General features: G+C 40.9%; 5 protein-coding genes across 5 annotated transcripts; 1 reads left to right on the forward strand and 4 right to left on the reverse strand.

Moving 5' to 3' along the window:
- Positions 1–327: 327 nt before the first annotated feature.
- LOC112273922 (elongation factor Tu, mitochondrial) lies at positions 328–4,842 on the reverse strand. The gene is made up of 12 exons (XM_024502980.3): positions 4,131–4,842; positions 3,389–3,464; positions 3,155–3,247; positions 2,914–2,988; positions 2,651–2,755; positions 2,353–2,443; positions 2,018–2,223; positions 1,643–1,726; positions 1,461–1,526; positions 1,173–1,235; positions 750–990; positions 328–610 (listed from the first exon to the last, which is right to left on the reverse strand). Exons 1-12 carry the CDS (start codon positions 4,352–4,354, stop codon positions 540–542), a joined length of 1,395 nt encoding a protein of 464 aa, XP_024358748.1. The 5' UTR covers positions 4,355–4,842; the 3' UTR covers positions 328–539.
- A 464-nt stretch (positions 4,843–5,306) lies between these two features.
- On the reverse strand, positions 5,307–10,105 carry LOC141044405 (uncharacterized). Its single transcript, XM_073529759.2, has 4 exons — positions 8,921–10,105; positions 7,028–8,657; positions 5,746–6,844; positions 5,307–5,539 (listed from the first exon to the last, which is right to left on the reverse strand). Exons 1-3 carry the CDS (start codon positions 9,008–9,010, stop codon positions 5,973–5,975), a joined length of 2,592 nt encoding a protein of 863 aa, XP_073385860.1. The 5' UTR covers positions 9,011–10,105; the 3' UTR covers positions 5,307–5,539; positions 5,746–5,972.
- A 4,813-nt stretch (positions 10,106–14,918) lies between these two features.
- On the reverse strand, positions 14,919–18,027 carry LOC112274388 (uncharacterized). The gene is made up of 7 exons (XM_024503844.3): positions 17,311–18,027; positions 16,998–17,122; positions 16,677–16,790; positions 16,401–16,490; positions 16,046–16,218; positions 15,755–15,851; positions 14,919–15,492 (listed from the first exon to the last, which is right to left on the reverse strand). Exons 1-7 carry the CDS (start codon positions 17,579–17,581, stop codon positions 15,379–15,381), a joined length of 984 nt encoding a protein of 327 aa, XP_024359612.1. The 5' UTR covers positions 17,582–18,027; the 3' UTR covers positions 14,919–15,378.
- A 2,158-nt stretch (positions 18,028–20,185) lies between these two features.
- LOC112274390 (succinate dehydrogenase subunit 5, mitochondrial) lies at positions 20,186–22,400 on the reverse strand. The gene is made up of 4 exons (XM_024503846.3): positions 22,211–22,400; positions 21,413–21,741; positions 20,670–20,855; positions 20,186–20,473 (listed from the first exon to the last, which is right to left on the reverse strand). Exons 1-4 carry the CDS (start codon positions 22,326–22,328, stop codon positions 20,411–20,413), a joined length of 696 nt encoding a protein of 231 aa, XP_024359614.1. The 5' UTR covers positions 22,329–22,400; the 3' UTR covers positions 20,186–20,410.
- Positions 22,401–23,119: 719 nt separating this feature from the next.
- Positions 23,120–27,493, forward strand: LOC112274389 (uncharacterized). The gene is made up of 10 exons (XM_090245962.1): positions 23,120–23,864; positions 24,320–24,350; positions 24,682–24,830; positions 24,991–25,082; positions 25,295–25,335; positions 25,665–25,736; positions 26,040–26,207; positions 26,658–26,753; positions 26,869–26,991; positions 27,195–27,493. Exons 1-10 carry the CDS (start codon positions 23,845–23,847, stop codon positions 27,321–27,323), a joined length of 921 nt encoding a protein of 306 aa, XP_090102088.1. The 5' UTR covers positions 23,120–23,844; the 3' UTR covers positions 27,324–27,493.

Consider the following 27,493-nt stretch of genomic DNA (forward strand, 5'->3'; position numbering starts at 1 on the left):
ACCTGTAGAAAATTCTGGATACATCATTTATCATAATACTATGTGGGAACACAATAACAAGAATCCTATATAACTCCTTTCACAGTTAGTTGAATTACAGATTCCTGGTTGATTCCATGATTTGCATAATTTATATTTCAACTATTTTTTTATTTTTTTATTTGTTTAATATTAATTAGGGGATTAACTGGTGACATAATTTGAAGAATTGCCATCATTCTATCCAAATCATTGATTCAAAACTGTTACATGTGGAATTGATCATTCATTTCCAAAGGTCTTCTACTTTTTAAAAAGAACAGAAATTTTACATCCATAACCACACTCTCCCTTCAAATTGCAATGTGTATTAACTCTTGTTCTCCTCCGTCATAAAATAAAACGTCATAATCCAGCAATAAAAATGCCCTGGATCAAACGTTCCCAAAAAATTCGTATCTAAACAAGACTAGAAAGAGATATCAAAACTACACTGCTGCTAATAATGTCTTTTTGGACGGAGCTGTAATATTCCCATTTCTGTAAGGGAATTTATCTATTTAACCCAAAAGCTTAGATATAACGCCAGCACCAACTGTCCTTCCTCCTTCTCTAAGAGCAAAACGTTGTCCTAAAAGCAGTACCATGCATTAGGAAATCGGCAGTTAAGAGGATAACCAGAGCTAACACCATACAAAAACACGTAAGTAAAGTTCAGGCTGGATCATTGACACAATGAATTTCTGGTAAACGGCGACAAAAAAACTCACCAAGTTCAAGGGGGCAAGGAATGATCAGCTCAAATTGGGCAGTCAAGTTGTCTCCCGGCATGACCATCTTGATGTGGTCTGGAAGCTCCACCTTACCAGTCACATCAGCAGTACGCAGGTAAAACTGGGGTCTGTAGTTGGAGAAAAAAGCAGTGTGTCGACCTCCCTCTTCCTTCGTAAGAATGTAAACCTCTGCTTCAAACTTCGTGTTTGTCTTAACAGTGCCAGGCTTGCAAATAACCTTTAGTATTCCCACCACACACAAAAACCACAAGGAGAATCAGTGCACATTACATTAATAAGGGGGATCTCACTGCAGATTAATTAATGAAAATGGAGCCGATTCAAAAGTAATTAGAGGATTTTGGCCGTTGATATCAATTGTAGAAATGTGGAACTAATGTTGATGAAACAAAAACTCACCTGTCCACGCTGTACCTCATCACGCTTAAGACCCCGAATCAGAAGACCCACATTATCTCCTGCCTGTATCAACATAACATTTCAATTCGATTAGTGTTAAAGGTAAATCACTGCCACACCAAAAGGAAGTCATCAAATAAACCAAGCTGTCCAAGAAAGTAAACCTGCAGAAATATTAAATTATCCCCGTCCTACATACGCACCTCTTCAATCTTATTAAAAATTTCGACCGTATCCACTTAACAAAAAAACCGGAAGGGAGATTCCAGAATGGCATATAAATAGTACCTGACCCTGATCCAATTGCTTCTTAAACATCTCCACACCAGTTACAGTGGTTTTAAGGCTGGGACCCTACAATATATGAAGTCAGGGAATCTTAATTAGGAGAACTGAAAAGGGTAAGCTTACGGAGAAAAAAGGATTTAAGTCATAGAATTCAATAACAGAAATCTAATGGTCTTCCATACCGTGCGTAGTCCAACAACTTCCACCTCTTCTCCCACTTTGACCACACCTTGCTCAACCCGTCCCGTGACCACAGTTCCACGACCCTGATCACAAGATAAAATGTTGAAATAAATAGACTCATTTGAATAACGGCTACAATCACTGGTCTCACGGACTTACAAGGACCTTGGAAACTTCAGTGAGGTGTTCTTACTTTAGCCATGAGAACCACTAATGCACGTCTACACAAAGGGGTTTGAGAGGCTTGTGGGAGCTACATAGAAAAATTACCATTTAACGTATACATACAAACTAAGCTTGTGATTCAGGAGGGTCAGAAGTAGCAGTAACCGAAGCATCTAGTCAGCAATCAAAAAACTCGAGACTGATCTCACCTGTATGGAGAAAACATCCTCAATTGGCATAAGAAATGGCTTATCAAGATTGCGCTTAGGCTCAGGAATGTATGAGTCTACAGCCTCCATCAACTTCAAGATCGCATTCTTCCCGAGCTCTGGGTTAGTTCCCTGCAGAGCAGCGAGAGCGGAGCCTCTAACGATGGGAATATCATCACCTGGAAACTTATAAAAGGACAGGAGCTCTACACAAGAAGCGACCAACCAGTTATTGATCCATAAGTAAAGCAAACGAGAAAATTACTTCACGGTCAATGCTAAAATAAGATAAATACACTATGAAAACAATACCAACGAATCTAAAGAGAGTCTACCTCGCAACTCCATCTCCACAAGCTCCAACAACTCCTCATCTTCGACAACATCCACTTTGTTCAAAAAAACCACCAATGATGGAACCCCAACCTGTCACATTTTGCAAAATAACTCAGAAGCCATGGAACGGGCATGTTATCATGGGTAGGCTACCTGACCATCATGAATTATAAGAAAACTCGTGCAAAACAACTATAACATGATAATCCTACAAGACATCTCATTCCTTTTCCGTGTATTTAAACTGGTTACAAGAGCTATGTGATAACACATACCCGGCACCTTAAATATACTGACCTGTCGCGCGAGAAGAATGTGTTCTTTAGTCTGAGGCATAGGCCCATCCGGTGCCGAAACAACTAAAATGCCTCCATCCATTTGTGCAGCCCCTGTAATCATGTTCTACAAAAAGGGATTTCTGTACTTAGTACTTCACAAAGTTTTTCTCGTGCATCCTCTTTAGGATACCTAAAAGAGTTCATTAGATTACATTATATAGAAAAGACGTGCCCAGAGACAAAGGAATTGCAGGACCACTTAAAAGGCGCCATTCACCTTACCTTCACATAATCCGCATGTCCTGGGCAATCAACGTGGGCATAATGTCGGTTTTCTGTTTCGTACTCAACATGTGCCTGTAGCATAAAAACCATTTTGGTAAGAACACATTTAAACTAAACGATCTCTGTAAACTCAATTGCATAGCACACAGTGCTGTTGAAAAGAGAGTGCACATGCGTATGTTGAGAAACAATACTAAGATAAGCTTGTATAATTGGGAAATTCAGGGGAGTGGCTTACAGTGGCAATGGTGATACCCCGCTGCTTCTCCTCTGGGGCTTTGTCGATCTCGTCGAATGCAATCGATTTAGCCATACCCTCGTCAGCCAAAACCTGCCCAAGTTAATAATGTACGGACAGTAAGTCAAAAGATCTTTATGAATCTTGTTAAATCCGCAACCTCATAACATTAGATCATAAATGATGTGAACGAAAAGAACTCGAGACACATAAACTCTCAAGGCCGAGGAACACCTTGGTAATTGCCGCTGTAAGGGTAGTCTTCCCATGGTCCACATGTCCAATTGTTCCAATGTTCATGTGCGGCTTACTGCATGCATGTCAGAAAGGTTTGAAGTTTGAAGTCAGCGTGTGCAACGTTTAGAAAGCAATCTGCTTGCATAATTATCTCTTCCTTGACTACTGGCTTAACGAAAACTTGTATGAAATATAACCACCTCTAAGCACCAGATAGACTTAAACTCTACTGCTCGTTGACAACACCAGGTAGTCGAAATCTAATGTATTAATAAAGCTCAACTTCCACCTACTTGAGCTAAAAACAGAAAAAAATTAACCCTAATTTTTATGAACTGGTCAATTCTTATAGCGTCAACTCCTCACGTCCGATTACAGTGAATATGAACGGAAACATGTGAATTCTAATAACCCTAGTAAACCCTAAGGAAACCCCAATTCGATTGAATGTCAAACACGTTACGAGACAATAAGAGATGGTAATGTTGACGAGCCAGAAAAAGGTCAGCACGAGACATTGCCATAAAATCCTGAGGATCATTGTTACACAACAAAATTAAGCGCTCGAAATGCCTTCTCGGCTATCTTGGCATTCAAAATAGTTGTCATGCACGATTTTAGGGTTGCTCAAAATCTGCCGCAAATACAAAAAACCAGAGAACAGTAATAATGATATCAGGAAAAAAGGAAAAAGAAATTGTGGCTAAATGCAATCGCAAAAACTACTGAACCCACTCACTTTCGGTTGAATGTAGCCATTGAGCGGGCAGACATCAGTCCGTTCAAATAATTCCTCCATAAACTCAGTTCGAACAATCTAGCGGACGAATCGATTGCGCGGCGACCATCAAAGGCGCTCAACGACGCAAGACCGCACCGCTGGTACGTGCAGGGAGATCGTTGTGACAATACAAGCTTCAGCAGCGAATGCGACCGCCGAGCCCGCGCTAACGTTGCTGCCATCGTCAATTTCCAATACCTCCACGGTTTTCTCCTCAGAAATGCTTCAATCCACCAACCAACTCCGCGCTCACCTCAATAAAACAATGCTCATAGACCTAATTCCAGTGCCTCATCTCCGTCATGCATCGTACGAAACCACACCGAGCGGAAGATAAACATGCAAAATAAAAATAAAAAACTCCAAAACCCTGTCCGACGACCTTCAAATGGAATCGGCTGTCGCACCCTTCGCAGGCCCAGCTACACTAGCTTCGGCACCGATTCATAAATTTCGGTAGAAACTACAGATGCTAATGCTGCGTCTAGCGATCACGACGAGCACTCTAGTTGAAACCTTAAACCCTGAACCCTGAACCCCCGCTTTATTTCCGACGCGTAGCCTACTTCCGTGGTTCAAACACTAACCCTTGGATTTAGCCAATCGGTGGGCCTATCTTTAACCAGGACAGAGTATTTTAGAAAATGTTCATGGCTTGTAGTTTGTTATCCCATGAGAGAGTGACGATATTCAAATTGGGTCGATTTTAAAGATGTGCAGATTCATTGAGCGCAATTGGTGATCGGTCAAATCAGAAGATTGATTTAGGATACATATTTCTGTGGAGGGTACCAATGTTGCGAAGACGAAGGATCAGGTCTTTTCTGTTGCATTCAGCACAACACAGGGTTTACGATAGATATTTCTAATTGATTTCAAGCCTTGATTCCTTAAAGCAGGAGAAAACTTATTATCCCTTTCAGCAAGCTGTGGAGAAGGAGGAGCAGGGGCTGGAGTAGCTGTAGGAGACGGGGAAGCATAAGTGCGACGAATGAGGGAGCGACACAGTGTGACGAGAATTGCTACAAGCTCAAGAACGACGCAAACCATAGCCATGAACAGCCCAGCAAAGATGAACCTAAAAACTATGCAGCCTCCAATCTGGTCTGAAGTGAGGGACATGACACAGCTGGGTGCTAAGAAAAAAAAACCAATTTATCTCTGATCTGAATGTCATTAATATTTAGAAAGCATACTGCAGCATGGTAAACGCAAGTGATTCAAAACTACCAATCTGGCTCCGAATAAAGCTACACTCTGAGAATGAAGGTCATCTTATTAATAAACGTAAGCTTTGAAGGTATTCAGACGCTTGAGTGCTGGAGAGGTGAGTGAAGTGCAGGCGACATTACCTCCGCATGCTGAAACTGCATGCACACAAAAAAAAACTCATAAAACCATTGGAAATGAATACTATACACGACGAAACTGGACATCCTACGAACTGTTCATCTTCATGTTCTGCATATGGAAGTCTCACGAAATTTTTCTTAAAACGAGACAGGAGCAGCTGAAGCAAGAGACTTCCAAATTTCAGGTAAATAAATGCCATTCTTGGAAAGTGAACCCGTACCTAATGCTGACCTTGGTAGCAGCGAGATTGAGAAGTTCCAACAAGACGCTACCGCCTTGAAGGTTCCAATATGTGTGACCCAGAGGTATCTGTGCTGCGAAGCACTGTAGATCACAAAAACAATGAATGTCGGAATCTCCAGTTCATGGGTTGTGAGGTTCTCGATGTTACCAGCTGCAAGCACCGAACAGTGAACCCATCATGAGGGAATGCTCTATGTTCCTGATCTATCCCCTTCTAGAACTGCTGCTGCAGCTGGATGAAGAGAGCCGATTTTGATGGGTGACCGTTTTCTGCAATGCTGAAACGATTGCTTCAAAATTAGGCCGATCTTCCCACTTATGTGCCCAGCACTTCTCAATCAATGTCTTCATACCTCTCGGATAACGTGAAGCAGATTGTAGTGGAGGCCTATGCCCCATCAGAACCATTTTTGAGGCTTTTTTGTGCTTCCAGAAGGCTTGGGCTTTCTCGTGCTCCAGCAGCTCGTAGACAATCATTCCGAAGGAGAAGACGTCGCAGCTTGGGTGTAAGGAGAGGCCCTGGCGCTGCTCAGGAGCCCTTCGGTACCAGCGAGGTTGACAGTGCTTCTGCGGAGGAAGCCTAAAGCGTTGCATGCCAAAATCAGCAACCCTTACAGTCATGGTCTGCTCATCAATTACGATGCAATCAGGGGAGAGCTCACCATGCACCACCAAAACCTGCTCTCCGTGCAAGGACGCTATTCCAAGGGCAACTTGGAGCGCAATACTCACTGCATCTGAAGGCGACACCGTGGGTTTCTTGTTGAGGAAATTACGGAGCATCACTCCTGGAGCAAGTTGAGTGAGTACTACAAATTGCGCCTGTTTAGTTGCCCCAAGATAATGTACAAGATTTGGGTGCCGCAACCTCACGAGAAGCTCCACCTCGCGCTTAAAATTTGCAATGCTCTCCTCGTTGTCAATCAGAGTAGGCTCAATAAACTTGACCAGGACTTTCTCAGAGGTTTTTTTCCACTGGGCTATCCATACCGACGAAAATCCGCTGCTTGCACGTAGGGCTTCTCCAACACGAACAACGTCCTTGTAGTCTATTTCCCAGTCCCATTCATCTGCATCTGAGTGCCAAGACATTCAAGTTAATTACGTCATTACAAAGACGAGTAATTTCCATCATGATTTCGCTGCCCTCCCCCACACTCCACACATCACTTCACAGCCTAAAAATGAGAGGATATCTTTTTACCAACTGCATAATGCATGTGTATTTGATCTTGACGTAATGAGAGTTTGGTACAAACCTATTAATTCATCGTCGTCTATGGTTATAAGCTCCTCGACTATCCTCTCGCTTCCGAGAGCTTTACGCTCCCAACCAGAGTACGCATCAACCTTCAACAAATAATCTCGGAAATGACGAATTCGTTTGCATATGTTGACAAAGTCCGGACGTCTGCAAGGATCAGTATCCCAGCAAAGCTTAATGTAGTCGGAGAGTCCAGGAACTACCTTCAAAGACTCTTCCGGCAGCTCCGGTCTAATCCCACCCTTGACCTTAGCGTAGAATACACTGCGCGGCGTCAACGTCTCATTCGAGAACGGTATACTCCCGCACAAAATTTCGTAGCAGACCATACCGAAGCTGTATACGTCAGCTTTGAAAGGGTAATACTTGCGCTCCCTAGGAAGATTGTGCTTTGGGGAATCGGATGAGTACCACTTGAAGAGCTCGGGAGCTTTCCACGCAGGAGTCCCCACATTCATCGACTGAGCTGTGTACGTCGAGTGTTGAAGATTAGCCTTGGCCATTCCGAAGTCTGTCAACTTCACAGTCAAGTAGCCTTTGCTCTGAAGCTCACGATTCTCGCTCGGCTTCACGAGCACATTTAAACCCTTCAAATCCCGATGTGCCATCCCCTTGCTGTGTAAATACCGCATCCCCTTCGCTATTTGAAGCATGCAATCAAACGCTGCATGTAGAAAATGGGGGGACATCCGAACTTCTCTCCATTGATTTCCCATTACATGCGTACATAAATTTGATTCCATTAGTTCCATGATGAGATACAAAGTGCGTTCCTCTATGAAGTACCCGTAAAGCTGAATAATGTTGGGATGGTGCAGCTTCGATAAAATCCTAACCTCTTCGTCTACATCGGTTTTGTTCGGGATCTGTTTCACAGCACACAGCATGCCAAGCCACTGCACCTTATCCACTGTGCCGTAAGCTCCGCCTCCCAGAAAAACGCTGTTCCGCAGCAACTCCGATGACCTTAGGTTTACGTGCAAGGGCGCCCTGGCGTGAACAGACAGATCTGGATGTGCTAGTTTGCGAGCCAAATAGGTGCTCAGACATCGAACGTCTCTAGCATGATCACAATTTAGTTTCGTGAGCAGCACCCTCCGATCCTTGAGCAAACTCAGCTCCTTGCAATGCTCTTCCCAACTGTCATGTAATTTGACATACTCGGTCATGGCTCGATTTTGAAGGTCCCATACTTTATGCCGTGTCGACTCCCATGACGCTGTGCCGGTTGCAACCTCAATAGCAATACCCAGTGCATTCATGTACCAATTTAGATCAAGGATGATCTCCGCAAAGGCGGAAGTGTTCTCCACGAGCTCCACAGCGGCCTTGATCCAGTTGGCATCCATGCAATGTTTGTGAATAAAAAACTCAGCCTCCTTCACCGTGTGATGGAGTGCTGTTAATTCATTGAAACATTGCTCACCGTAGGTTTCAATTTCGTCTTTTCGACCCTCTAGCAAATCCCTAGCACGAAGTAAATAGTTGCCCATAAAAGTCTCGCAGAGAACATGGTTGAAGTGCAATGAGCCCTTGCAGCGCTCAATGCTGATAATGCATGATAGGATGCGCTTCAGGCATTCCTGTGGTGTTCGGCAGTCAGTTTCGGACGTCCATGTCAGGCTCTGATTGTCACATTAATTTCAAAGGCGATGTCAGTATCAATCGCTTATAGCTGCAGTCCCAGGGTTGTTTTAGATAAATGGAGCTGTACTAAGGATTGCAAATCTTTAAAAAGCTATTTGTCCTTAAAATTGAATGGAAGGCGTCAAGGACCAGCGGTTTTGATAAACCAGGCTGTAGTCTGAGAAGAGAGTATGAGGAAGCAGTTCTAAAGTGCAACTGGTAGAGTAGGAAAATCCAGGAGTTCGATATCGCTTGCACTCACCGGCTTCAGTTCTGTTATAAAACGAAAAGCCTTCAATATGTTCCCCATGAAGGCGAAACCCATATGCCCCCCGGACACCACCGAAAGCATGGTGCCTGCCCTGCACGTCGCTGCAATCCACCCTACAAACTAAAAGGCAGAGCATCAAGCTTGCCACAAGGAACCCAGAAACTCATATTTGAAAATCGATATTTAAGATTACCTCTACTCAACAAGCAACAGCACTCAGGAATCTCGAGCTACTGGAGACCGCAGCCCGTAGCCCAGGAGAACGAAACCCTGCAAAAAGCTCAGAGCATAACCGCCCTATTCTTATTTCTGTATCTAAAAAAATCGATGACCGTGGTGAAAAACTTCAAGCTGGAGTGAAAAGGACGCAAGCCAACACACTCGTGCCCAAACAAGCACGAATGTTTTCAGAGAAGTCTACATCTAGGAGCCTATCGCAAAGATTTCAGAACCTGCTTGAAAGATTCCCACAAACTGGGTGACTGCCTGTATGATATCCATCGTCCGGTGGCCAAAATTTACTTATCTCTAAGTACGCAAAGACAGAATGTCGAGCACCCCTGATCATGCCCTAAGCTCTAGCTACGACACATCCGTTTCACGTCCCCAAAGCAAACATCAGCTTCCACAAGCAGATCTCGCACACCTAAAATTCCAGGATCGATTCCATCTTCAGGAACAATCTCCCCCTCCGGCTTCAACAAATGAGTACAATTCCCTGTTTCCAAGATTCAAACCCACATCGCCAGTACAGAGTTGCAAGAATCCCCTGCAGCTTCATGATGGACTAAAACCCAAAACAACGGTTCCAAGGTTTGGACTCCACTTCTTAAGGGTTGGACATAATAACCGCACTCCCACACGACGTCAAGGTCAGAAAGCGAAACCACCCTGGATACCCAGACTAGGAATAGTCGAGAACCTTTGAGGGGAAAGCGTGTGAGGACTGCTCATATCAAAATCTGCGTTGAATTCCTACGCGTCACACACAAACGTAGAGCTGCCTTAGAGTGAAGATGCCCCCTACCCCTAGTCATCACCAGATGCAGCTGAATCCCGCAACCGGAAGGTGGGTCTCAAGGATATGAAGCACCAGAGAATTATGCACATGTGTTGATTCGCAGAGTGGTGGTAAAATGCACAATGCTCCCCCCTCCGTCCGCCCCTCCATCCGAAGTGCGGGCGAAGCATCGTTTCTCAAGGTGTGGGCCTGCCAGGCGAGTGTGTGTATGCGGGGTCTGATTGAGATCACTGCGGATCAGTGTGGCTTTGACATCCATTTTGTGTGTTTTCATGGCTTGTGTCAGTGCCATTCCCAACGTCTGTGTGGAGGAGAATACACTGAGCTCAGCTCTGCTGCTCTATACCATTATGCTCTAACCACATGCCAAGTTTTTTTTTCTTTTTTTTTTTTTTTTTTTTTAACAAGCAAATATTTAGATATTACAAAATCCTAACAAGCCCTAAAACACCCTAAACCTGGTACCTCCTTGTACTTATAATTAGATATTTCTTATATGCATAGCTATGATGGCATGAAGTTTTACACACATCTACCACACACAATTAATTATTCACTTAAGAAATTCCAACTATAGATGTTGTTTGGAATGCATAAACTATCTAATATACTAGTCCTTATTTTATTATATAAAATCCTAATCACTAATACAAACTTTGATTTTGAATAGTTCTTTCAAAGTCACTACAAAACCAAATGAAATAAGTCTTTTGCTTCTAGAACAAACTCAAAGTTAATTTGCCAATATTACATGCTAATCTTCCAATTCCTTTGTATTTTGTCGTACACAATCATTTTTGTAGATAGGGGTCTAATTTTGACTATGGTTTGCAAACAATTGTTTTCCAAATATCAATCCAATTAATCCTAGAATTCTTTTAGCACAATCCTATAATTAACTTTACCTTAGAATCAATCATATCAATTATTTATCTAATTTACTTTATTTTTATTATTTTATGGCTTTTTAATATGGTAGAAGCATTTTTACAATAAAACACAACTTGTAAGAAAAATTGCTAACTAACTTTAACCTATTAGATATTAAGACAATCAAAATAAAATAAGAAAATTTTATGAAGCCTTGTTTAAATGACTTAAATTCTTGTTGAACGAAGATGATGGAATAGTAAGTGAAAAAGTGGTTTTGTTCATATTTTTACTATATAATTATGTTACAACATGATAATGCCAAGTTTTTATTATTATAAAACAACCATTATGTGGCATGTGTCTTGTATTGTTGTTCATTCTTGTAGTAAGTTTACTTTCTATTTATTTCTTATCAATTATATTTGGATATATTTAGCTTGAAAAAACATTCTATAACAATTAAATACTTCTTTTTGTTTGTATAAAAAAACAAGAGGATATTTTAAAGAAAACTATTGATTTAGGTAGATTTACCTTTGAGATGTGATTTCTTGTTGTCAAATTCTATTATGTAAAATTCTTTGTACCTTATTTTATATAAGTTTAGATTCTATCAAAATCTTTTTTATTTTACAAAAGTATGTATATTTTTTGACACTACTTTATTACATTGTTATTTTGTATATTAGATTTTTTTTGCTTGTTGTAATTTTTTATTGTCTTTAATAATTGATAAATAAAATTAGATTACATAATATTTATCAATAATTCTAAATGCATCCAATACATTCAATTGATTGAATTATGCTAGAGCATTTGCTTGAATTTCAATACATGCTACATTACAATGGATGAAGTCTAATTTATATTTTAAAATTTTAAAAAAATTAGATTTATATTAGATTAATTTTTGTTAAAATTATCTATTTATTTATTAAATCTATCTATTTATTTATTAAAATTATCTACTTATTAATTAAATAATATATCTATTATTAATATATAATATATTTTTTTGAAATTTCAAAAACTAATATTTTGATACCATATTTAAGAATCATTTATATTCTCTTTCTTTCTAAAATTAATAAAAATACTATATCAATTATTTAAGAAAATAATATTTGGATAGCCCTTTTTAGTTTTTTTGGTACCTTCTTGAGTTACTCATTAGTTTTTTAAGGACAAAAAGACTAGTACAAGACAAAAAGAATGGTGGTAAAAATAAATTCAATAATTTCAAATGAAATAATAAGTAAACTTGACAATTATCAAAATAATTGGGACATGTTTCAAAATATATGTGTCCTTGTTTTATTAACTTGATAGCTACTTCAACTATTCTATTACAACTTTTTTTTTTAAAAAAAATTTGAAATTAAAAATAATAATAATTTTCAAAATAAAAACTTCAATAAATTAAAATTTAAAAAATAACTTTAAAAGATTCAAAATTGTTGGTTGAATGTAAATATGTCATCAATTGATCAAATTGCTCTATGGGTTTTTGTATTTTTGTATTTTTTATTTTTTACATTTTTACTTTCTATTTCATTTATTCATCACATATCAATCACTCTATACCATTAAATATTGGAGTTACCATTCTCCAAACATAGCTTCCATATGCAATTGTTTTAATCTTTTGTTGATTTTAATTCTAAAACATTTAAATCCTTATTTTCCTATTCTCCCCTTGAATGAAGTAGCAAAGAATTATTTCATCTCAAAATGTTACAAATAATGTGATGGATGATTGCTATTGCAATCATTCAATAAAAATTCTTTATATTGCACTTTAATTGATTATATATATATATATATGTATTGCTATTACCACCACATTTACCATCTACAACATGTCACTACAATTTTTGTTGGTGTTAGTACAACTTGCTATCCATCACATGCTACCTATACCTTTTGTTAATGCTAAATTAATAAGTAAAATTTATATCGAATTCCGTATTTATAGTATTTTAGAATTAAATATAATTAAATATTTTTAATACACACACATATATATTATTGAAATAAAAAATAAAAAACTAAAAATATATGTTGAATAAGTGGTAAGATTGTGGTGACAATAGCAAATAATATAATTAGATGTGATAGCATTGGCAATTATGTTTATATATGTCTATCTATCTATCTATCTCTCTCCCTCTCTCTATATATAATAATATTAAATAAATCCAAGTTTTTACTAAATCAACCCACCTATCCTAACCATCATTAAAAAAAATAATGATTTCTAGATGTATTTTCCATTATTGGGTTTGCAACAAATAAAAACCAACCACATTCATATTATTCATATGGTAATCATTATTGATGATTACCATATTCTTCATCAATATTCTTCATTAAGGCTGGAACTATTTAACATTCGCCAATGTATGTATGTATATATGTGTGTTTGTGGCATACTTTTGTTATTCCCTAAATCTGAAATTAACAAAGAAAGATTGAAACCTTCGGAAGAGTTGAGAAGACACAACCAACAGCAGGATTCGGGAACAGGAATCCAAATACCGACAAATGCAGAATCTTGAAATCGAGGAATCGTTTTGGTCTCGTGAACAGTCACAGTGTCATATCGACCAGGGTTGTCGGCAATGCTCTTTCAATGAGCATTTTTGGAGTTCGCGATCAATTTCTCAATTGCGGGAGAATGCATTGCAGCAACCGACCTCCGAAGTTCTGCACCAGCAATTTTGTGGTATTTTACTCTACTTATCGCCTTGTATCTGGCAAAACTTAATCACCCAGTGCAACTCTGGCAGTGTAAACACACCACAATAAGGTCGCCACAAGATCCGCCATGCTCTTCTCCATTATAGATCATTTGTCGCACACAATTCCGTTGCTTGAAGCCGGGTGTTGTCCAGTTATTCTCATGTGGGCCCAACCAGGCCGCATTATCGGCCGGTAACATCCCTTGGACAAGCGATGAAAATTGCAACTTGTGTTCCTCTCGCGGCCGAATGTGAAATTTTACAAACGAATCTACGGCCCCACTTTCTCACACCATGTTTCAGTCAGCATGTTGACCACCATCGTTCAGTTCTCCCTCCTGCGAGTTCCCGAGGCGACTGCCGCTTCTATTCAGATGGCATTGATTTCGCCGCTGTCAAATTTCCAAGGTAGATTCCACAAGAGGCGGTATTTCGCTGGTTGAACAACATCGATTAATTATAAAGAATCATCTGCTGGGAGGGAACCGCCTTGGTAGCATGGGGCGGCAAACTCGTGTCGAAGGGGCATAAGGGACATTTTCTGTGTGTGGCAACGGTATCGAGTGCTTGTATTAAGCTTGGTACTACATATGTGTGTTTAATTATAGTTTGACTTTGTGCTGCGTCTACGCTGTCTTTAGAATTTCTAAATTAACTAATTTTCCCTCCCAAATGCAAACAGTTGAGTTTGGTGATGTCTGCCTTTCCTACCTTTAGACGTCTTTGAATATGGAATATCAGAAATTTTAGATCGTTGTGGTTTTGAACGTTGTTTGGAGTTCACGAATGCGAACTCTAAACAACACTGTTCATCTTCATTGGAGACAAAAGTTCACCAATGTATGATACTGAATGAGCAGCTTCTCGCGAGAGAATGATAATTTCCAAATCGAAAGACAAACATATCCACCAGGAAGTTTTGTGCACTCATTTCATTGATCTGGTTCTGGCAGGTGGAATTGTTATGGCAAAGTTTGAAGCAGGAAGAAATAATCATTTGATCTTGATAGTGTTCTGATGCAGATAAAGGCTGCAACACAAAAAGAATGTGAATCATATGTTAAACCTCACAGGTCATCTGGATAGAATGAACCCACAGAACCTTGCTTCGTTGCACGTCTGTTTACACACGGCAGGTGATGTTCGCAGGATTAAAAAATCTTGAAGATTAAGAGCATTCTTTCCGATACACTTGGCATCTTTTTGCTGGGGTCACTAACTAGCAGTGCTCACCAGCTAAATCCGTTTCAGTGCTTTATGTGGGAAATACTCTGTCATCGGATGCAATGCTACTCCATTTTTCCTTCAGCTAGTTCACAAACACTGGCGGGACATCAAGAAACCACAAAGCGTCTAGCCCGTAAAATTCAGCTGCTATGAAATATATACCAAAATACAAGGTGACCCACTCTGTAAAATCAACTAAATCAAAATTGATAATTTCTAATCTATTCTCTTGAAGAAAGGCAACTCTCGCAACGCTACTCTTTGGAATCCACAATGACAGTCTTAGAAGCCCACTGCATACTCTGCCTCCTTCTTGTATAAGGTGGTTCCTGAACCATAAGTTTGCTAATGCTACAACAGGACAAATATAAAATCCGTCCAAACACCAATCACACGAAAGTACCCTCAAGCACATACGCAAAACTTGCTCTATGCTTAAGTACTGAAGTGAGGCTTTCGAAGTCAACTCCTCATACCAGAGTAGGCAATCAAGATTGCTACACATCCAGCCAGTACAACCTTGACAGTGTAAGTAATGGTAATGTTTTGATAGGCACTAGAAGTATCCATCGTTAAGCGGTGTCCAGTTACGCCGCTGACGCACCCTCATCACCATTGACAGAAAGAGCAAAAGGTCCGATCTTCACATCGAAGGTGGCTACTGACTTATCGGCGGGGTATTTCATCTGGTAGGTACCTTCCTGTAATACAAAAAAGAATAGGGATTGTTCACTCATTAGTTCTCAAGCTGGCAGCAACAGTAAAAGATTGACTTAGACGAATAGGTCATAGATGCCCAATACTTCAACGCACTAGGTGCAAACCATGATTCATAAAAGAATGCTACGGAAACAACACTGTTCATCTTCATTGGAGGCAAAAGGTCACAAGCCGCAGCTTGTCATATAAGCTCTTCAAAATCAAGTTGAGAAGGCATGGAAACTTTGTATGTAGATAACTTACCATTCGCCCTTTGGAGGTTCTCAACGGACACGCAGAGGTGTACTCAAAACTTGTTCCTGGCAGCAGCACTGGCTGCTCTCCTATAACTCCTAAACCTCTGAAAAAAAAAAATTAATCATGTTAAAAGCATCTCCTACATGAAGCTCACCACTTGACCTTTATTGAAAAGCAGCATGACCTATACTATTCCGTAAAATCTGTAGTGAGTCCGTGTAATCATCAAAAAATAATAGCTCATAGTGCATCGTGTCAATCAGCGACGAGCAGACCCCGACAGCGACAGCACATTACCTTGCTTCTTCAACCTTCCCATTTGCATCAGTTATGACCCAATGCCGACTTAGAAGCTGTACAGATTCCAGGGCTTCGTTGCTAATGCGGATTCGATAAGCAAAATAATATTGCTGCTTGAAAGGCCGGCTGCGATCGTTCACATACACACTTCGAACTCGAACTCTGATTCCCTGTAAGACAAAAAGGGGCAGCAGATGCAAAGACTGTGAGCGACTTGCCTTGCTGCTCGGTAACAAGAGATAGCAGAGATGGAATAATTCACCACACAATGGGAGCCCATCGATATCAGATACTATCAGATATGACCATAGAAGCCATTCATTCATTCTTGTATTGCATATGGCTAATATACCCTGGTAGTTGTATCGCTGTAGCATTGGAGGCCTAAATCTACTTTTGGTGGGGAGATTTTGTTCAACTCGTCTCTGTGCATAGCTGCTTCCTGAACAAAGCAACAGATGCAGTTAAGACAGCGCGCACTGTGAAATTGAGCCCCAGCGGAGTTCTAACTAATATCCACTCACAGGTACAGAATTTAATTGGTGATCTATGATTACCAACTGATGAATAAGCTATGAAAAGCACAACTTTAAGCTTATAATGAGAAGATTCTAAGTTCGGTACTTACGGCATATTGTTCTTCAGCAATAGCTTTCTCCATCAAGGTTTTGAGTCGCACAACAGGGTCTTCTCCCTGGAGGGATTTCACCATATCTCTCAAACGTGCAGCCTCCGCATAATCCTGAGACGAATTGACAGAATTAGTTAATAACATGGCAGATAGGTATGATAAGTACCCCACATAGCTCTCGACTTAACAGAAGGTTCTGCAGTTACGACTGGACATAGATTGCAAATCTCGCCAGAAAGATCCCATGAAAAGCCCAACATACATGATCAATCCAAAAGAGAATGACTGCACACTGAAAGATTGGGAAAGATGAAAGACCTCTCGAACTGTCGCAACCTGTAACTGGAGTTGCAATTCCAATAACATTTCTGACGAAGGGACTGACAGCTCCGAGTTTGTAGAAGTCTGACCTGGTGCTACTATTTGACCACCATCATCCAAACCTGAAATTGATAGCATCGAACTATTATAAAGCTGCGACTTGTAATATTCCATTCTGCAAGGATAAAATCCTAAACAAAACTTCGTCTGAACTGACTAATTGAACGAATTCTGATGACACCGACACATCATGATTGAAACAAAGCCAAATAGGTCATCCAAAAGGGACGCATTTTAGGCTGTTCTGCACCTGATTGAGCCACTCCTAACCCACGACGCAATCTAGACGATGCATCGCCACTGTGGCTTCGTCTCCAGGCAAACGATCGCCTTGAGCGCAACCATGAAAAATCATTACCAGCACTTGCTTTTGACGGAAACCGATTGGACCCCATCAATTTGCAGGTGCAGGGGGCATATGAGCGAGATCCACCGGTCTCCGAGGTCGAAAGGAAACCCTCGTCCATAGCGCATGACGCATTCGAAGCCCCTATAAGGGACGATGATGCTAACGTGGCCATGGTCGAAACCAAATACCCTTGATCCCACAAGCAGGAGGATGCGGCACCCTTTACTTCAAGAGATTATGAGAGAATAAGCATTCGTAAAACTCGACCTAGAAATGATGACACGATGAGCCGAATGTCAAGTGCACAGATATGGTGACCAGGAATTCCTACTGGGGAAACCCATCCGTTTCGAACGTGAGTTCAAATTCCAAGCGTCACCAAGACAAGAGGTCCTCAAAAATTCCGCCACAAAAAAAACCAAGTCTCTTGGTTTGCCTTCACACAAATGCGGCAACTCGGCAACCTCCTTGAAGAGTGCGGTCACCTATGTGAGCCGTTACTCAAATGAAGTGACCCACAGCGCAGTTACCGGGAACGAAACCAAAAATTCGGCTGACGAAGTCCATCAATGCACACAAAGGAAGGCCTTGGAATCACTTTCTATTCTACTCAACTGAGTGAAGGCACAACACGAGCAACCTAGCCGGGAAAGCATAAACACGTCGACGGACAAAAATATCTATTTGACGGGGGAAGATGAGGAACTGGGCCAGGATCTTTCTCCGCCATAGCTTTTTGCTTCCTCTTGGCCACTCAAGAAGAACTCATGACTGCGTTTTGCCGGTTGCCGCTTCTTTGTGGATCTGTTACGTCTTCGCTAAACGATGAATTTCTCACTTGCGCGTAAAGTGGCAAGTGGATAAGTGTGCCGGTGAACTCATGACCTACTGCGTTCGGTGGCACTTTCGAGCATCAGTCGAATCGGGATGATTCGTGCCCTCTCTCGCTTACACAAATCGCTCACAGGACGTAGTTAACGCAGTTCACAAATGAGCTTGATATAGTTGATTTTCAACGACTGCAGTAACAATTTTGCACTCATGACACTTCAGCTGGTTTTCTTTATTCATAGGTTGGAAGGGAAATTTTCAAAGATTTCAAGAATTTGATTTCAAGCAACTACGATAACAATTTGTTTAACAAAAGTGAAGCTACCAATCTACGCGACAATTGACGGCATGTGTAAATTACCACTTATCTACACACAAACACATTTTTGGTCAATTTCAGAATTTTTAATCCAACTAGTATGAAAAATGGCGAATGTCTGACCATAGGACAATTATGTGACTAAATACAGCCTTGTGAGGTTTATATGTAGCAGCATGCATAAATTTCAAATACTAGGAAGAACTACCGTTTCACATGGTGAGTTTGACGACCACTGATTAGACCTACATGTGCTTGATCTGCGAGGATTTTTGATAAAGCAGTTGGTCATATCACTTGCAGAACCTGATTGGGATCACTCAACCGAGACTATCACGAATTGTGGAGTCGCAGTTGTCACTTCAGTTGACACTTGCAGCCTAGAAACCACAATAACAGCACTTTGATGAACTGCTGTTTATAGGTCACACCGGTGACAAAGAGTAAGTGAAATTATTCTTCGGCTGCGACAAAAAAAATTGAAAAGCATACCAAGCGCAATAATCAAGAAGAGGGTTCCAGTATTGCCGAACAAAAATTAGTCATCTCAATATCCACAACCGCTGGCTCTCGACGTGGGAACTATTAAGCACAGGCGCTTTGAAGGAGTTATCTCCGAAACAGTGAGAAAAAAATGCGTGGTTTTTATATTATTTTATGTTACTTTGTTGTTTAATGAAAACCCAAGATCTGAAGATGGTAATCTGGTAGGCAGACCTTAGCATGAGCTTGTTAAGTTTCGTCTGAGAGACATAATTAAGATAACTCGGGCATGAAACCTAACAAAGAGCAACCCAGCAGATCTAATATATCTACTTCGATCACAGAATGCGTCTGGCAGAAAATACTCGAAGAAAAACAGAACAGAGTAACTCTGAAGCAACGAAGATCAGCATAACAAAAGGGATTCAATCACTCAAAAGCTCAAGTCTCCGTTGCCCTTCAAGTTCACAATCCCGATGAGACATCTTTAACCTTCGAATTGTCTGCTCTTAAGCCCTAAAGTCCCGGATAAAATTGCAACGTGCTGGGGCATGTACCCTAAACAAATCCAATAAATGAATTTTGAGAGCTCTCACGTACAAACTGCGATAAAGTTGGCACATGTAAAAGGATCTCTGTAGCTCGAAAGCTCTTCTTAGGAAGAAATGCTCCATAAGAAAGCAACATCCACGGTAAAATCCTAATTCCAAATGGGCTTTCCACGTCCATGAATTCTGATATCATTCTCGCTTCGTGGAAAAATTTAACCAATTTTTATTCATTATGTTATTTACTCCATTCGTTAATGTAAATAGCGTTGTTAAAGTAACACTGTAACGATGACAGTGATTTTTGTATTGGGACATTTTACTGCTTAAAAAAAATGCATACATGTTTCTTGATGGTAGTTTTTAGTTTTTTGTGAAAGATAAAGTAGGTCTTGGTTCTCTTCATTCCAAAACTAGTTGCGTTGCGACTTCCGACATATGTAATAATTTTTCAAAGTAGATTGCACTTCTCGATTTTATAAAGTAAATTCTACAATCAAGATCATAATAATAAAAATGCATCATCACTAGGCACCCCATGTAAGACCCATTGACCCACTTTCACAACTCCAAATTCACCATGCAAAAACGTAAGTGTTTGGCCAACATCGGAAACGTCGGATGTACTCAAATAAGGCTTATTCCAGCTTATCTGGAGTTGGTGACCCAAGAAAAGAGCTTCGGCAGTTCTAATTCAACTGCTTATTCAGTCGCACGCAGTTGTGTGGATGGCAAAATGGTTATTCTCTATCTGTACAACTAGCAGAAGCTCACTAACACCAGTAAATGAAGTGAGATGAGAAGCACATCAAATAGTACTTCAAACCAAACCACGACGCTCAATGTAAGAACCAGATAGCCCAGATGTTCCAAGTAGAGTAATCTGCACGGCAACCAACAAATCATTTCAGATGGATTGAAGGTTATCGATGGTAGCATCTCTAACTCCTGATGCCTACCAATCAATTTTTCTGTTGACAGTTATTTGAGAAGAGGAGGGTTCAATTCCATAATAATTATGTAAAGGTGGAGTTGATGACAACGAAAAGCTGACACAAGCATGGAAAAGGAGTGCCGACCTTAGACCACTTTGGATCCATGCCGGCAAGACGTTGCTTGATTTGTAGGAATAAACCACCAAGCTCATTCTCTACCTTCTTCTTGATATACATTTCATCCTCCTCGAAGGCATCAAGGTAAGCAATATACTTCTTGTAAGCAGTTTCAACTGCATTGTAAGTTGAATCGGGAATCGGCTTGACCTCCTGATCGAGCAATCATACGAACATAGCACCTAGTTAAGGGTCCGATGATAACAGCCCTGAAACTACAAAAGATTTCTAATATGCTTCAGTAAAACACAATAGACTTCACGAAGACTTTCAAACAAATCTTCTTGAGGTTTTGAATCATATACGAATGGATCCTTCCCGGCTAGTTTACGGTCCACGCCCATGTTGAATAAGAAGGTCTAAAATAAGAGCATCCATAACTGCTTGTGAAACCACAATAAGAAGCTACATCACTGTAGAGGATACGTGAGGACTGTGCACACAGTGACTCTGATGAAGTCACTGTAAATTACCATGATTCTTCCACTTGGACGTGGCCATCAATAATAGCATGCAGAAGGTGCTATTTCAAAGACAACTTTGAAAACTCCTTGAATTCTATTACACAGTTTAGGGTGGAGATGTTCAAAGCTTGATGAACACGCAACTAGGAGCACAGAACATTAAGAGATGGTGGGCAAATTTGAAAAAAACAATTTAGGGTTTAGTGTTAGGTGAAAAAGTTGATTAACGAGGAACAAAATACTGACCTCTCCGGTGCCTCCGCTCAAGTCAGTGATCTCGAGCAAGAGTTCTTGCAGCATGTTTCCACCAAACTTCTCAACTGCCTGGGCCGCCCGCCAAGCATCTGTAAGAGCTTCTTTGCCAACGATATCGTCATTGCTACTCTTGAGGCACTTTTCCACAGCATTTTCAACTGATGGTTCGATTTTAGTCCAACTAGTGCCCAACAACGCATGCAACGTCTTCAGAGTATCACCATCCTTGATGTCAGGTAAGGCACTCAGATCAGTGCTCATGTGCCGAACTTGGCTTGCGAAGCTGACGATGCTCGTCGACTTCCGAGAAAGTGGTTGGCCTGCACCAAAAGAGAATGTCCCTCAAATCGTTGCATGCATGTCACAAACCAGTGGTCTTTCCAACACATCGCTTGTTAACAAACTTCTAACCAAACATCGAGCTGATCATTAAAAGTGTGTTAGAATTGCAACATCCGCAGCCAACTCATAAGCGACATTGTGACAAGAACACAAAGGTGCACTGCAATTCCTACGTGAATCTGAGAAATTGCATGAAACTCGAAGCAAATATCCTTCAACATTACGAACGATTCCAGGAACATTAAATCACACAACCCCCTGCAGATGAAACTCAAAATCGAATGGAGCTTGAAAAGAGCCACACTTTCTTCTTGCGTCACTAAAATAGAACTAAATAGGCACAAAAATAAGCGCCCTCAACTTCAGAAACTCAAAATTCCACACCCAATGATTTTAGGGTTTGCAAATCGGCACAGACCCTAAACAAACCCATCAAAACGAGCGTACCAGTCTGCGGAATTCGGTGAGCTGGTGGCGAAGGAGTGCTGCAAGAGGAAATTGCTCGATATGACTGTGCGGTGCTACGCCGCAGAAGCCGCGCGGCCAATCTGCCTGCCATCGCCATTTCTCTTCAAAAAGCAAGACGATCAAACACTGCAGAGCAATAGGACGGTGCACTCCACCTTGCCTCTTGTCTTTCTTCTTTCTGTATCGGGAACTGGGTTCTATTGGAGTTCTAATACTGCATCCGGGCGGCACGAGCCGGTTTCCTGTTAACGGTGCGTGTATTATCTCGTAGAATTTAAGCCCACGAAATTTTATCGTAAAATCTTGGTAAGTATCGTTAATGAACAGCTCCGTGGGGAATTTATAAATCTGTTCACATTTTACCTATTTCTGGTTCCTTGCTTGTTCAAGGACCCTGGCCGTTGCACAGAGTTAAATATTCTCTGGACGTGCTTCATGTCGAAAGCCTGGCCCGGTGCCTACGCGGCCGCCTTACATGAACGGGCCTCGTGGACCTAAATAAATAATATGGCTAGCTCTTTCTTTTGACGTTTCTATTTTTTTTATATTTTCGACGCCGTGTTGATGAAGCGTATCAATACAGGCAGCAGCTCTACGAAGATTATAGGAGGGTGCTCTCCAATCGCCATTTCTCTACCCTGAGTGGTCCAAGTGTGCCCCATAAATGTTTTTCTGCTGACGACGGGTTACGCTGATGTGGGTTTGGTTTTGAAACCTAGTCAAAGCGCTCGCATTCTCGAAGCTGTGCGAGAACTTCGTGGAGGGAAGTGGAACGTTGTCGGGCGTGCTGACTGGTGAGGTCGGCCTCGGAATGGAAGGTGCAGTGAATCGCTGGCCATTGATGACAAGAGCGTCATGCCGCTTTCAATTGGAAGTTCCATAATCCATCCAAAACTATTGCTACCCCATTTGTAGACCCCGTAGTCGAAAGATCTCAGTACTTCACCTTTCTCTCAGCGTCGCTCCCCATATCGCATGCACTTCCTACTCAGCATTCTTATCACACTTCATAGAAGTGAACGATACGTGTTTTGTCTGACTGCTTCATCGCCTACGATCAGCGCTACAGTAGTCGGTTTCAGCTCCACAGTTCAAATTTCGGAGTGCGTGATAGTTTTTAGTTAACTTCCTTCTTTCTGGTCGCGGAGATGCGAGTGACACCGCGAATATGTTTTAGTTTGAACCCATAGTTAAGAATTCCAGATCCGAGAGAGAGAGAGAGAGAGAGAGAGAGAGAGGTTGCAGACGTGAGTGTCTGAGATTTGTAGTTAGGTGAGAATACTGTTCTCTCTGGTTGTAGTAGTTTTTTTGCACCGATAGTTTGGTTGACGATCTCTTAGGTCTGTTCTGCGGTGTCTTTTGGGTCGACGAACTGCCATTTCAGTTGGACTTAGTTGGCTTAGTTTGGTTACTCATTGTTGCACATCCAGGTTTCCCACTCTTCAACTCACGACGATTTTAGATTTCAAGTTTCGTATCAGAACAGGGGACGCGAGATTCAAGTTCCTTCACCAACAAGCAGAGATTTCTGAAGGGCTTTATTTGCGTAGTTTGGTTGGTGTTCACGAAGGCTTAACTTTGCAGAAACCGACGGTGTGGGTGCTAAGGACACCATGGTGCAAATCGTGGAATTGTATCCTCACCATTTTCTCTATATTGTTACTTGCAAGCATTGCGTTGTGATGTCCTCTGTACCCGCTCTTAAGGAATCGCCGAACTCTGCCCCGTAATAGCTGTGGACATTGTAACCGTGAAGTCTCTTCTGTTATCTAGACCCTTCGTTTATTTGCTTGTTTGATTTCTTTTCCCCTCAACGTTTCCTCAGTAATTTCGGAACCTTCTCAAAAGAGGAGCATGCCCTTCATGGTCGAATTTAAGACTAAACACATCAATCTAGGATCTATTTCATGTTGACCTCTTGACCTGCCTCCAGGCTGCTTTTCTCCTTGAGGTGGATTGTCGGACTCATTCTACACGGTTGAAAATTGAGCGAGGTTTTGAGTTAGATACATGTGATTAATTACAGCCCGAAATGAAAATGTTTACATCAATGTTGACCTCCTTGACTAGGACTGATTGTGGTTAAAGTCGAGTGATTATGCCGCTATTACTGGAGGAGGTGAGCTCTTGCACTACTATTGTGAGGATTCACTCATTCCTGTTGATTCAAGTGGCTCTAAAGGAAAATTACTCTTGGCGAATCATCTGTATAATACCTCATATATCTTAACATGGCCATCACGACCGAAATAAACATGCTATTTATGGCACTAACAGCCTGGTCAAGTCGTACATCTAGTACCAGTTTCAATAGCCACATGGGAATCTAGTGTCTGCTAGAGATACCTGGTATTGTGGGGATTGGATTGGGCAATTTGCAAGATCTGCGAAGGTCAACAATTCCGAAAGACTTTCAATTGTACTGATCTCACGGGTGTAATCATTTGCAGTATAGAGTAGCGCAAATGTACATGGTCAACAAAATCCAAGAGCAGCAGACAGGAGGAGGCGAAGGTGTGGAAGTGCTGATAAACAAACCTTTTGAGAATGAAGAATTTGGCCGAGGTCAATACACATCGAAAATATATCATTTGCAAAGGTGTAATTTGTTACTGATCCTCAATATTCTCTTCACAAGTTTCGCAAGTCTATGTCATTGCCTGATGCCTCTTGTGAGGAATGATTATTCCTATTTAATGAATTCATTGAAAGCAGCCGTCTGATGAAAATTCGTTTACTTGGTTTTGACTTGGCTGCAGCAAAATTCCTTCCTGGTTGTCAGCATTCGTTTCAACGAAGTTTATGTACATTGAGGAAGAGGCGTGGAATGCGTTTCCTAAATGCAAAACAGGTTATTTCCATGTTCTTATCTGTCAAAGTTTATAGTCATAGCACGTGGATTCCATCTTCTAATCAGCAGTAAAAGCTCTGAAACTGGCTTTTTTGGGCCCACGTTATTACATTTATAGCTTCTACAGCTTCTAGAAAATTTTGAATGAGAAATGAACACAATTATTGGTGTGTAAGAACTACATAGAGAATCTTGTCTAGCAACTTTTGCAGGCATTGATGAGCTGTGCGCTTCGTATATGTTAACCAACGAAGTTTTTTGACAATTCTGAATGAACACCCACCTTTGCGGATTAGGACGTGAAAATTGACTTGTGGTCAATCTTTCAATGCATGTCTGCGACTGAACGACTCGTTTGAATATCAGTACTCAAGGTTAGATACTCTTCTTTGCGAAACATGCTTAAGAAGATACGAGAGCCATATTAAGGATAAAGTGTAGTGATGACTTTTCACTATTTGCAGTCCTTTGTGATGCGATCTTGCATTGTATTGAATGAATTAATATAGCACGGGCACATTCGGTTCAGCTCTTTAAAAGCTTACGATCGTGCATGAATGACTGACTTTCAATCTTTTGCAGTGTCCATATCTGAACAGGTTTAAGCTTACTATTGAAACCATCCATGTAGCAGATAACGGCAACACTGTAAATGTGAGGCATGATCCCATGTGTCAGTGTCTTTTGAGTGTCCTTTCTCAACGCTTTTACTTGGTTGAGTTTGGTTGATTTCCTCCTGCCTAACAAATATTTAATTTAATGCTCGGATTGATGTTTATTTTCTAGCTCTTAGGTGCATGAGAATAATGTCAAGTTTCAACTGTGAGTTTTAATCGAACATGAAGCAACTGATAGATTTATTTAATCTCTTTCTATGATATATGAACACTGGCATTGTAGTACTACATATACATTGTGAAGTTGGATCAGTCAAAGCTTATGTGGTCATTTTTACAGGCACACAACTTGGATAAGGATGCGCTCGCTTTAAGGAAGGTAGAATATCTGGACATTGCGTCAAACGTTAAGGATTATTGGAACTACGTTATTGGTGGTCCAGAGATAGACCTTACCAAATTCAAATCTGAGATAACTGGGAGAGGACCTCTTGCACCTGGTTGGCAGGTACGCTTGCTGCCGAAACTAAAGCATGCAACAAGACTGTGATCGTAGACTGCGTGTGCACTGCAGTGATATATTTGATTTTCAGATGTAATATCTGTTGTAAGGTACTGGATTCCTATCTGAGGATTAAAATTGGAAAAATCGAGTGCGGTGATCATCCAACTTATATCTTAAAGTTTGAATATGATTTACGGGGTCTTGCGGCAAGCACACCAGACTATGTCTTCAAGGAAGTAGTGCGCCTTCGTGTCAGCTATTTATTCAGATGATTGTCCATATTGTGGACGATTTTCAATATTTTCCTTTGTTTCAATTTATCAAGATTATCCTGCATATCTGGTATATATTCGCAAATACGAGGCTCTGCCGTAGTGTGAGAAACCCAAGCTGCGTGTTGGGAGTGTTACAATAAACTCTTTATACACGCTGAATTGATAACGGAGGGTGCAGGCTGCATGTGACCCAGTGATGACTGCGTACAAACTGGTGACCGTCGACGTACCCTACTGGGGCTTCGGTTACAGATTGGAGCAGGCTCTTTTAGGGGTATGTTTGTCTTCAACTGAAGCTCTTTCCTAAGGGTTAGAGGGGGCTGCATGAAGGCTTCGATGGTTAATCATGGCCACTGGGATAGTTACTGAATAATCGCGGTAACATGCAGGCTGAGAGGGCATTGTTTTTGGAGAGTCACAAACAATGCTTTCACTGGATCGACGAGTGGTTCGGCCTTACTTATGAAGATGTGAGGCGGATGGAGATGGAAAATGATCTCGCACTGAATCAGGTAATACCTCACTCACCTAAATCTGGATAGATGTTTGATTGGGTGCAATTTGCCATGTTCTGAAAAGCAACAAATTTAAATTCCCATTCGATTTTTACACAATTGTGGTACATGAAGCTGTCTGATTTGCAGCCACTGGATTTGGAGTTTAACTCGTATGGCTGTTAGGTCATTGTTTGCTAAATTTATGCATCTTTTTGCAGAAATTAGGGAAACTCACGATTGTTTCAAATGCCTGCGAGAACGGCTCAAGTGCCGGAATCGCAGAATCTGCAAGTGAGCCAGTTAAGAAAGATGCTTCTCTTCCTAGCTCAGTTTCTGTACGTAGTTGATTGCACCAGTTAGATAGGAAAAGAATTTAATACGAAACACCAAATTGTACAATTGACATACCAGGCATAGCTAGCCCAGTCAGGCAGTGTATGAACAATATAGTCTGCACCATTTTGTGGACAAATCATTTTGAATGTTGGAATCCGTGCTGCCAGGGTTTGTTGCAGAA

The sequence above is a fragment of the Physcomitrium patens genome, chromosome 21 (assembly GCF_059467195.1).
Source record: "Physcomitrium patens ecotype Gransden chromosome 21, ASM5946719v1, whole genome shotgun sequence".
In the NCBI taxonomy this organism is placed as follows: Eukaryota; Viridiplantae; Streptophyta; class Bryopsida; order Funariales; family Funariaceae; genus Physcomitrium; species Physcomitrium patens.